The sequence below is a fragment of the Microcebus murinus genome, chromosome 6 (assembly GCF_040939455.1).
Source record: "Microcebus murinus isolate Inina chromosome 6, M.murinus_Inina_mat1.0, whole genome shotgun sequence".
Classification (NCBI taxonomy): domain Eukaryota; kingdom Metazoa; phylum Chordata; class Mammalia; order Primates; family Cheirogaleidae; genus Microcebus; species Microcebus murinus.
In genome coordinates, this window is record NC_134109.1 from 59,520,822 (window position 1) to 59,533,314 (window position 12,493).

General features: G+C 38.3%; 2 protein-coding genes and 1 pseudogene across 5 annotated transcripts in view; 1 reads left to right on the plus strand and 2 right to left on the minus strand.

The window, feature by feature from the left end:
- Positions 1-11,879, plus strand: part of PPP2R3C (protein phosphatase 2 regulatory subunit B''gamma) — a 28,334-nt gene extending 16,455 nt beyond the window's left edge. For all 4 annotated transcript variants that reach the window (XM_076004108.1, XM_012736506.2, XM_076004107.1 and 1 more), the window contains 3 exons: positions 2,547-2,684; positions 4,091-4,150; positions 11,578-11,879. In XM_076004108.1, the coding sequence (XP_075860223.1) occupies positions 2,547-2,684; positions 4,091-4,150; positions 11,578-11,766 (387 nt within the window). In that variant the 3' untranslated portion in view covers positions 11,767-11,879. The remainder of the gene's footprint in view (positions 1-2,546; positions 2,685-4,090; positions 4,151-11,577) is intronic.
- Positions 1-12,493, minus strand: part of LOC105855489 (signal recognition particle subunit SRP54) — an 81,744-nt gene that overhangs the window by 1,334 nt on the left and 67,917 nt on the right. The window lies entirely within an intron of this gene.
- On the minus strand, positions 5,140-9,870 carry LOC105855488 (son of sevenless homolog 1 pseudogene; annotated as a pseudogene).

Genomic DNA, 12,493 nt, shown 5'->3' on the forward strand with positions numbered 1-12,493 from the left:
ATTCTTAATTCTAGCCTAAAAAATCTTATTCAAGAATACAAAATTTTTTCTAAGTAAGCATCTCAATTATTCTACTTATAACTATGCAAAAGGGTAATCTATGAGTATCTCTCCTTTTTCACAGGGAAAGTTTTCTGTTCTCTTCATGTCTTTCTAGCCTTCATTTGCATTCTTTTGCCTTTTTTTTGGATGAGAAGGTGTCAGCTCACTAAAGAATATCTGGCAGTCTCAAGATGGCTTCTTACTGGAAATCATCTGGATTTAAAATTTTTAAACAATATATAAAAATATCAAATATACTGTTCTAGGCCAGGCACGGTGGCATGCACCTGTTATTCTAGCACTTTGGGAGGCCAAGGCAGGCGGATTGCTTGAGCCCAGCAGTTCAAGACCAGCCTGGGCAAAATAGCAAGACCCTGTCTCTAAAAAATTAAAAAAAAAAAAATGAGCTATGCATGGTGGCACGTGCCCAGAGTCCTTGCTACTAGGGAGGCTGAAGTAGGAGGATTGCTTGAGCCCAGGAGTTTGAGGTTACAGTGAGCTATGATCAGGCCGCTGCACTCCAGCCTAGGTGGCAAAGTGAGACCCTGTCTCCAAAAATACTAATAAATAAAATGTTCTGTCATTCCAGGTAAAAAATATTTTCAAATAACCACACTGAAATAAAATATAAATTTAGTGGCAATGTATAATAGCTTAGTCAGTGTCTTGTGTCTTTTAAAATTATAATGAAAGAAAATTATGGTTTAACATAGTAAATTTCTCCCACAAGAAAATGAACTATGTCCCTAAATTGTCCTGTGCAGATTACAAATAGAATTCCTAGAAACCAGCATTAAGTATATAAATGGATTTCGCTTTTCATATTAACTTAAAAAAATAAATTTGCCTCCATTGATTGCAAAGGTTAGGTATGAAATGTCCGATTTTCTTAAGTACTAGGTATGACAGTTGATATCTCTGACATTTTACTTTGACACTTCTTGTTTTATTTTTATTGTGAAAGTATATCTTTAGTCTTTCAAATGCACATTTTGGCTTGTGATTAATTATCTTTCAGATTTTTTTTAAAGCAATTTTTGTGAAACCATGGATAAGTCAAAAATTTGTGTTATTTTTTTTTTTTTTTTTTCTTTTTAAGACAGTCTTGTTCTGTCACCCAGGCTAGAGTGCCATGGCATCAGCCTAGCTCACAGCAATCTCAAACTCCTGGGCTCAAGCAATCCTCCTACGTCAGCCTCCTGAGGAGCTGGGACTACAGGCATACGCCACCATGTCTAGCTGATTTTTCTATTTTTAGTAGAGACTCTTACTCAGGGCTCAGGCTGGTCTCGAACTCTTGAGCTCAAAGGATCCTTCCGCCTCAGCCTCTGAGTGTTAGGATTACAGGCATAAGCCACTGTGCCAAGCCTGTTATTTTCGAATATGAGTTCCCTCGTGGAACCAATGCAGCGCAGATAGCTCAAAATATCAGCGAATTGTTTCAGAAGGATGTGGCTAATGAACACACAATACATTGATGGTTTGAGAAGTTCCACTCTGGTGATTTTAATCTTGAAAATGAGCCATGTGAGTGACCTGAGACCAAGGTGGATAATGATGAGTGGAGAGCTATAGTGGAAGCAAATCCATCTCAGCCTATGCATGAATTAGCAGCAACATTTGACATTACTATTCCAGCAATATTGGACCATTGGAAACAAATTGGCAAGGTAGAGAAGCTGGATAGATGGGTTCTGCATGAATGAGCATCAGCAGAGAAATTGTCTCGAAGCTTGTCTTTCCTGTCATGACATAAAGACAAACCATTTCCACACCATATTGTTACATGTGATGAAAAATGGATTCTTTTTGACAATTCCAAGTGTTTGGCACAATGGTTGGGTAAAGATGAAGTGCTAAAACACAGTCCAAAAACGAATATTCATCCAAAACTAATGGTGTCTGTCTGATGGTCCAGTGCTGGTGGTATCCACTATAGCTTCTTCATGAAACCCAATTGATTACAGCAGATGTCTGTTGCAACCAATTGGACAAAATGATGAGGATGCTTGCAGTTAAGCAGCCGAGATTGGTCAGTAGAGACAGGCCAATCCTCATAAAAGACAACACTTGACCACATGTCACACAAACAACACTGCTCAAACTACAGAGGCTGGACTTGCAAACTCTCATCCATCATATTCACCAGACCTTGCACCAACTGACTACCAATTCTTCCAGGCTTTGGACCACTTCTTGCAAGGAAATTCTCAGGCTGTGGAATAACCTTTTGAGATTTTGTTGCCACTTGCTTGCCAGGCTTCTTTGCTGCTGGCATAAACAAGCTACCATTAAGATGGCAAAACTGTGTCGATAGTTTAAGTGCATACTTTGATTAATTGTACTGCTTCTTGAGATATAATAAACTACAATTTTGATTTGAAATAGTACATTTCATATTTAATGACATATTTAATGGTATGATAGCTTCATATCATCAAATATTCACTTGAAAAGTTAATTTCAACTAAGACCTCTAAAGAATGTCATTTTCTTTTCTATAGGACTATAAGACCTATTTGGACTTTGTTCTTGCATTAGAAAACAGAAAGGAACCTGCAGCTCTGCAATATATTTTCAAACTGCTTGATATTGAGAACAAGGGATATCTGAATGTCTTTTCCCTTAATTATTTCTTTAGGGTAAGTATCATTTGTGTAAATGATTCGTTGTTCCTTAAGATATGTTATACCAGTAGGTTTAAATTGCTTACTTACTGGTAGTTTCACCTAACTTGTGATTTTTTTAACTGTCTAGAATTGTGTGCTGCATTTCAGTCTGAAATAGATTTGTTGAAGCAATTATTTTGTGCTTTAGTTGTTCTCAGAGAATAAGATGATGGGGCTCTGAAGTGGAATTTGTATATGATAAGCATTCAGATACAACAGTGTGAAAGTAGAAATGTCTGCCCTTAACTTGAATGGTAACTTTTCCACTTGATGGAGTATTATTAATAGTTTTGTTCAGTGGTATTCTACTCCATCATCATATATTCATAGCTGGATTTTAGAAGACCATGTGATTTTTATATGGTCAAGATAAATAGCAGGATCTTTTAAAACAATAAAAATGACATTTACACATCTTTGTCATAAGTCATTTTCCCCAGAGACTTTTTCTTTCTGTTTAATATTTTGGAAGCTGGGTGGTTCACACCTGTAATCCCAGCACTGTGGGAGGCTGAGGCAGGATAGCTTGTGGACAGGAGTTCAAGACTAGCTTGGGCAACATAGTGAGACCCTTTCTCAAAAAAAAAAAAATTTTTTTTTTAATTTTTGGTGCTCTGGTATCTGAATTCATCCTTATGAGTTTCATAGTATATATATTTCATAATTTCATATTAAATTCCCTTAAAGACTTTACATTATGATTTTTAGGTAGCAATGACTAAAAATATTAGATAAATTATAATCACAGTATTAGAATAAATTTTTTAAAAATTGAATGCTATATGGGCTTATATCATTTGCTAACCTGAGAAGATAAATACCAACTGATCACAGTGATATCCTCTATAGACAAACCTATTAAGTGAAAAACAAATATTTCTTGGCAATAAAACACTGAATTCTTTTTCATAAAGATTTATTTACAGTAATAGCATCTTTTACCCCAAGAATGTTAAATTTGGTTTAAAAATATTTTTAAAATATTTCATATATGCATCTATTTTATCAAAGCTTATTTAGGCTTGGTTATGTGGATAAGGTAAAAAGTTTCTGGTGCTGAAGCCTGCAATCCTGGGCCATTCATAGAGTCTTTGTACATCAACATCCCAGTGGTAAAGCTGGGCCTAGATAGTGTACTCTATTATAAAAGGGAAGAGTTTGAGGGAGCTCTACCTCCTTTTTTTTCTATTATGTAGAAAGCAAAGTGCAGGGTAGGAAGGGAGATGGTAGACTGATAGTCTTAAAAGAATGGTGAAGGCATGAACAATATTCATGGCAAATGGAAGGAGCAGATCACAACTATAATTGCAAAGCCATATAAGAGAAGGGATATTGTGTATTTCATTTTTTATTTACAGATTTGTTTTCACTAAATACAGGCCATACAGGAACTAATGAAAATCCATGGACAAGATCCTGTTTCGTTTCAAGACGTAAAGGTTATCTTTTCTTTTAATTTACATAATATTAGCAGATGATATTATCATAATACCACCAGATAATCATTTGTGTACATGAAATTTTATATGAAAGCAACTTATGAAACACTATACTGAATCAGGTATTTGCTGTTATTTGTTCTTTGTTTTTTTGTTATTGTTTTTTTTGTTTTGTTTTTTTGTTTTCAAAGTATTTGTATCTTTATTCAATTAAATTAAAACAGATCTGCCAGGTATATTATATAACATTCACTATATACACATGATTTAGCCAATGCAAGATAATTCTAGATATGCTGATTACTCAACTATTAGTAAAACATGAATGGTATCAGTGATACCCAGCAAGTGCTCCTTTTCACACTGGGTGCCTGCGTTTCCATAGTGTGGTTAGAGGGACACCTACGAGCCATGACATGGACTACCAGTAAATCTTTGTGGGAGAAGGGGCAAAAATGACAATCTAGCTTAGATTAATAGTCTCCTAAATGTAAATAGTATACTTGACAGTTACATTTTTTAAAAAGTTCTTCCGTCATCTCAATGACACAAAACTTCTCGTTTGAAGGCAACACCACCACATTTTGTTTGGGTATGTAGGGGCAGGTAGGGGAATGCTCTTAAAATTAGTATAATTATTCTTTAAAAAAAATAACAACAGGCCGGGCGCGGTGGCTCACGCCTGTAATCCTAGCTCTTGGGAGGCCGAGGCGGGCGGATTGCTCAAGGTCAGGAGTTCAAAACCAGCCTGAGCAAGAGCGAGACCCCGTCTCTACTATAAATAGAAAGAAATCAATTGGCCAACTGATATATATATAAAAAAATTAGCCGGGCATGGTGGCGCATGCCTGTAGTCCCAGCTACTCGGGAGGCTGAGGCAGAAGGATCGCTCGAGCCCAGGAGTTTGAGGTTGCTGTGAGCTAGGCTGACGCCATGGCACTCACTCTAGCCTGGACAACAAAGCGAGACTCTGTCTTAAAAAAAAAAAAAAATAAAATAACAACAAAAAAGTACCTCTTTGGTGAAGCCTGGGTACCCACTCAGTTCACTGTAATAATCTGTAAACAGGATGGTAGTACAGGACTGTAGTGCTGGGCCTTGATTTCAACAAGGTCAGATACCACAGCCTTTCCTCACAGTCCTTTGAGTGATTTTTAAGAAAATATTCTAAAGTAGAAGAGTAAAGCAAAGGAAAACAAAGGAGGACATAAAATCCCTGTTTAACATTTTTTTTTTACAAGTGGATAATATTTTGAATTACAAAAACTGTCATCATATGGGCCTGCTGGACATTAAACTGTTTCCCATCCCTTTAATGATAAAGATCACTTCACAAAAAGAGGACAACTGCCTATTGGCTGGAAAAAAGTCCCTTTACTTGATTTTCAGGTGCAATCAGTTTTCCAGTTCCTCTAGCTCAGTCTTTCTGTATTCTAAACTGGAATACCACTTTCATTTTATAATTAATGTCTAGGTTAAAATTCATTGTCTTACACTGCATCTTGAAGCAGAGTCGTTAGTGTTTGGAGTTCTCATTTTAACTCCTCAGTGCTGGCACATTCAGTGCATCCATTGCCAACAATGGATTTGGGGCTAGGAAAATAAACATCCCAATACAGAGGAACTCAGGAAGAATGGGCATTCTCCAACAGTGGTGGTCCATCTCTGTGCATGGAGGGGTGTGTGTGCTCCCTTTTGTAAGTTTTTGGAGGGAGTTTAGGGATATGTTGAGAAGTACTTTGTCGTGGAAGAACAGGCGGCCCAGCAGTGGAATGAAGGTCCACTTCTTGTGTCAGTGGTGGTGATGGCAGATGCCTTCTTGTGCCATGAGGAGAAGGTGTTTGAGGAGGAGGTGGTGTAAAGGGGTAAGGGCCGTTTGGGAAGAAGGCATTGCCATGGTCACTTTTTTTGCCCAAAGGGGGAGGTTGGAGATGTAGTGTGAGCTTGAGAAAACATCAGGTGTCCTCACAGGTTCTCGTGGTAATAAGGGAGGGCTTTCAGGAGGGTCTGTTATAGAGGTCCTGTCTGATATTGAATATCGTGGTGAATAGGCTTTTGATGTGGGTTGCCTAGGAGGAATAGCTGGGGGGCTGTCCAAATGCTTAGACATAATCTTAGATGGCGAAGATTCCGCTGGGGCAGATTCTGGTCGTCTTCGTGGAGGAACAGGAGGGGAGATGGGCACTTCATCAGTGCCCTTGATTAAACTTATAGATCATACTGAAGCAGCTCTTGAGTGAAAAGGGCTTGAATGATCAGAGTCAAACACGCTGCAAACATCTGTGGTACTGGAAGCACCAGAAGCAGGAGGTGGTGTTAATGGTGTTCTTGGAGAATTTGGTGCAGATGCTATACTTTCTGTTTCACTTTCAGGGATCCTACTGTAACTAATTTTTCTTGGCTCCTGCTGCAGAGGTGTGGGATGCCTCATGGTACCTGGTCTTGGGTTTGATGGACGAACACCAGGAGATTTTAGGGGACAGTTATATTTTTTTGGAAATCTTGGGAGAGGCTTAGGGTTTCGTGGTTCTATTTCTAGGGATTTGTTGAAAACATAATCTGTAAATTCTTTTCCCATGCTATTTCCCATTGGATTCAAGTTTTCAAAGAACTTTTTGATGTCTAACTCTATTCATAAACAATAAGACTGATTTTGGTACTGCTGGATCTCTCCTGTCATTTCTGCTACTTTCCTCCTTTTGCTAAAGTTTATAAGCTCTTTTCATGTCCTTTTAGGACCTCAGGGTTGCCTTCTTCTGTTTTCAAGATATTAGTGAGATAAATTCCAAAGAAAGGCACACATGGTGGATTAATAGACCTGAGTTTTGCCAAATATTTCTTATAGTGATCTTCACTCAATTCATGAGCTGCTTCTAAAATTTTCTTTTGGCGACTTGGTATTTGCTCAAATGTGTGGTCTAGTCTGTAAACAGGTGATGAGTTCATGGTACTGACAACCTCAAGGACACCATTAAAGTTGTTCAGCTCTTGAAAGACTTGTAGAATTTCAATTATTCGACTCACCACAGCTACTCTTTCTTCTAAATTTTCAGTTTCTACAATACATTTCTCAAACCACAGAGTGAGATTAGTGGTATTTAGAAGATTAGGATCATTTTTAGAAGATTAGGAGAATTAATTTCTTTGTCTTCTTTTGTCCACACACTTCCAACTAATTCTGAGGGCTGAACAGCTTGGTATAGATCTGATTCAAGTAAAGTAAGTTGTCGAGCAATTTCTATTGGGTGTAAGGTGAGCAGGTCAAAAGTCTCTATGTGCCCAGGTCTGCTTATATGCCACTCAACCATGGCAGGTGAACTCTGAAATGTAATATTATGACCTGGTCCATGGTCTCTTGCAATTTTTTTCCTTTGGATTATCTTAGTGATGGATTCAACCCATGTTTTCATTGCTTTACCTCTTACTGTTCCAATAAATTCCTCCATTCATTGCAAAAGATCTGCATCTCTTTCAAAATCATAGAAGTGGTGCTCTACCCAGTGCTGACATACATTTAATACTCGCAGTTGTACAGGCTGTATATATTCTTTTCTAAATCTTTTTAGTTCTGCACTCAAGGGTTGATCTCCATTCTCTATGGCTATGCGATCAGCTTCTGTTGGCTCAGGCTCTGGAATTTCAAACCTTTCTATTATAAGACTCAGTAGTTCTTAAGGTTTGCAAAAGGATCTGTATGTTGTAAGAAATGTCCAAACAAAATTGGGATCTGCATACATATGGTATGTAAGCCTCTCTGTAAGTTTAATACCAGTTCCTGCTTTGATAATTGGAATTCCAGCTTTGGGCTGCATATTCTCTTCAAATATAATATTCTCTTCAGAGTCAGGCTCTGCAAATCTATAAACATCAGCACTAGGCAACCTCATCTGCTCCTCCTCTTCCTGTAGCACGGTTACATCAAGCATCCTTTCCAGTGTACTCGGGTACTGTAAAGATATCAATGCTGCCATCCAGTTGTTTTTCTCTTCAGCTGACTTGGCAGAAAATGTAACACTATTTTTATCTTTTAAAATTATTTCAAAAACATGCTTGTATTCACTGGTGTCATCTTTATCATTAATTTGTACCTTTTGCATAAAAAACTTTTCTTTAAGATGATATTCTGCATTGCTAGCGCCAGGAAGTCTTGCCTGCCCATGATTTGATTTACAGCAAATCATTAAGCCATCAAAGAGAAATATGTGTCTCTCATGTTTGGCTCCTACCTGTGTAAGAGTTCCTTCCATTTTAAACTCATTGCAACACTGTCCAATGTCTTTTCCCTCCCAACCATCAATATTCTTCTGGATCTCATTCATTTTCTTGATTGCTAGTTGTTTCCCCTTCATTTGCTGACTGTAAAACCGACATGCAGATTCACTGGGTCTTTGTTTTGCAAGACTTTTAGAACATATTTTTTCCATGCCACTTTGAACATTAAGCAAAGCTGTTATTGGTTGTTTTAAACATTCCTTGTCTTCTTGATCTTCACTTTTTTCTTCTAACTGCTTCAGAAGTTCAAAGTAATGTAGACAGTGGTAAACAGGGGCTAGAAGCAGCCTGGGCAAAACATACTGAACAGCTTCTTTGAAACCTTCACCTATTGACTGCAAATAAAGTGCTGCCCCAGGCTTTGATAACTGACTAAGGAAACGTGAAAACCAGGTCGTAAAATATCTCAAGCTTACGATTCATATGGATCAAATGCCAGTTCCTCTGCTAAGTCTTCAAAGCAGCTTCCTACTAGTGGATGGGGACTGCCTTCATCTGTCATTTCTACAGTATCTTCTATATGGCCCAGTAATTTTACGCTAAGTTCATGTATATCTACTATACGACTAAATATATTTTCTACATCATTAGCTGAAAACAATTTTGAATTGGAGACAAAGGGCTCTCTAAAAACCTTTATAATAGATTTAGTTCCCTTATGTATTGTCGAATTTCTGGCATAAATGCTTTTACCAAGTCATAATAAGTTTGTTCTCCTGAGGTGGAAGGCTCTTCATAACTTAAAGATAATATATTTATATCTTCTACGTCTTGATGAAACATATCCATCAATACCTTATCAGCACACATTGCCACTTTAATATCTTGTTTTGTAATTTCATAATGTCGTATATTTCTCACACAATTCCCCACCAGCTTTAAAATGTCTGCAGAAATGTATTCTAATACTGCTACTATGTAAACAGAAACCTGGTGGTCAATTTTATAACCGAGGACCTCCTTTAATAAAGGATGAATTTTTTCTACTGGGAGACATAAAGGGTTTCTTCGCTTCCTCTTTTCAATAGCCAACTGGGCATCACCTATTGCCCACTTATCGATTGGATGAGGGAAACTTTTTTGAACACATTCCTCTACATCTGAAGCACTTCGGGGCTGAGCTTGACATAGCATATTTAATAATTGCAAAATTAATTCTTCAACATACTGAAGAGCATCATTAGACTCAAGAGCAGGATGAACTTGTCCCTGAACCTTTTTCAGCACAGGCACCAGCAGCCCCCGCCACTTGGGCGCGTTCTCTTCACCGAAGAACTCCTTTGGCAGCTGCTGCGCCTGCATGGTGCCCTCGGGGCGCCTCTGGAGTGAAGAGGGGCGGCAGCGGCCGGCGGGAGCCGCAAGAGGGCGAGCTTGCGGCGCGGAACAGGGCCGTGGTCCCACCAGACGTCTCGGCCCCCTCTGGGCGCGGCACAGCCGGGCTAGCCCCGGTGAGGGGGCTGGGGGGTGAGGGCTGCGGCCTGTCACCCACCTGACACGGGCACCAGCCGGCAGAGAGCGAAGGCAGCCGGCAATGGCATCCCGACCGCCGCCCAGGGCAAGGCCCCCCTCCCCCGCTCCTCCCTGCTCCGCGGGCGCCGCTCCAGGCAGCCCTCCCAGCCCTGCCTGGCCCTGTTATTTGCTCTGAATTGACATCCAAATCATTAGAAACAGACTATATTTGGAGTAATGCATGGATTTATGTAGTTTATAATTTTAGCATTGTCAGCCTTGTGTTATCATTCATTTCATTTTAATTGAAAATTAAGATAATCAGTATAGCCTGCATCCTTTGGCAGTCTATTCCACAGTAAATTGAATTTTTAACTTTGGAGCTACTTAGGTAGTGAACAGGATTCTAATCCTAGCACTCTGGGAGGCCGAGGCAGGCGGATTGCTTGAGGTCAGGAGTTCGAAACCAGCCTGAGCAAGAGCGAGAGCCCCGCCTCTACTAAAAATATAAAGAAACTAATTGACCAACTAAAAAATATGTATATACAAAAAATTAGCCGGGCATGGTGGCGCATGCCTGTAGTCCCAGCTACTCGGGAGGCTGAGGCAGTAGGATCACTTGAGCCCAGGAGATTGAGGTTGCTGTGAGCAAGGCTGACGCCTCGGCACTCACTCTAGAGCCTGAGCAACAAAGTGAGACTGTCTCAAAAAAAAAAAAAAGAGACATCAGTCCTACGGTAGAAAACCACCACTATTCGAAACACATGCTGCTACTTAGCATTTCAGTAATCAGACTCAGACTAACCAGCTCTGAAATAACATTTCAGTATCCAGTAGCCATTCAGTTTAGGTTAAGTAACAAAATGAAATACCCTGACCCATTTTAACCAACTGTAAGATAAAGGGCCATTTTGGTTTAACATGAGACATATTTGAAATTTTGCAACAAGCAGTTTAAGAACCAGCAATTTTTTAAAGTGCAGCCAATCTAGAAAAGGAAATTTCACAAGCAAAACATTAAAAGGTCTTTTTAAAATGTAAATGTGCCTCCTTAAATGCTACTGAATATTCTTGAGTAATTTTACTACAAAAGACTAGAAAACATGTACTGATTCCTTATATTTTATTGTGCACTTCATTATACAGGAGAGGTTCTTCTATATATTCCAATAAGTTTTGCACAATTTAGCATCATTCTAGATAACTAATTCTTTAATGCTACCAAACTTCCCTCCCCTCTCCATCCTAGGTACAGAGTAAAAGGTTGACATGAATATTGGAAATGAAGCTTTGTCACTATCTCTGAAGCATTTAAGGGTTTACTTTAACTGAGCTGAGTTTTTATTAAACCAGGACCTTGTTCCACCACCAATAAGGCAACAGAAAAATATAAGTAGTTAACATGTATTCAGAGAACAATGCATTAAATAGTTCTGCCACTAATTAGCTGTGTAGCTTTGATTAAACTTTTGAGTCGTGGTTTCTTCATCCATAAAATGAGGGATTAGCTACCATATAGCTGAGGGATCTTCCAGTGAAATTGTATGATTGTAGGTAAAGGAATTGCCTCTCTGTTAAATGGAAAAGAAAAAAAGTAGAACAAAAACTTTTTACGTAAGCTCAAGTGGTAGCCCTGAACTTAAGATCATTGTGTGTGTTTGAAAGTAAGTGAATCAGATTTCATTGTATTTTTTTCTCTTTTGCAGGATGAAATCTTTGACATGGTAAAACCAAAGGACCCTTTGAAAATCTCTCTTCAGGATTTAATCAACAGTAATCAAGGAGACACAGTTACCACCATTCTAATTGATCTGAATGGCTTCTGGACTTATGAGAACAGGGAAGCTCTTGTTGCAAATGACAATGAAAACTCTGGAGACCTTGATGACACATGATCTCTGAAAGACTAGACTGTCTTCATTAAGATGTGCTTGGATGCCACATGTATAACCTTTGAAGCAAAATCCTTAAAAATGGTCTAAATAAAACACTTCATATGCCTAGAGAACACAGCAAATATTTTGGTTACTGGAATTTTGGTTATAATAGTTTGGAAGTAGGATCAAATATTACTTTTTAGGAGGTGGTAAGCCATGGTTCCATTTTGCCCAAAGATGGGAAATGTAATTTGCTGTAGTTAGAAGGTATTCAGTTTAAATCTGTGTAATCTTTACAGATAAAGTTTTCATGGAATATTTCCAACAGTCATTCAGAATTTGAATACTGGAGGAATAGTTTAAAGTATTAATGTGGTCCTTTTAACCTTCAGTCTTCTTTTAAGACGTGTATCAAAGATTACAGACTTTCCCATTCATTAAAGTAGAGTCATTTTATTTCTGGGTTAGAAGTGTTCAGACATCATCTTTCTTTAAATAGGATGTTTCAATAAAAAGTATTCAAATTAATATTTTACTTTCGTTAAAGTCATTGGTATAAAAAATAAAAATAAAATTACTGGTATAAAAAAATGAGTCTAGTTTTATTAACCACTACCAGGATTACATTCTATAAGACTTAACTCTATATTGTTAAGGACTTTTTGTTAAAGATTTTATGTTAGGCCGGGTGCAGTGGTTCATGTCTGTAATCCTAGCACTCTGAGAGGCCAAGGCGGGCTGATTG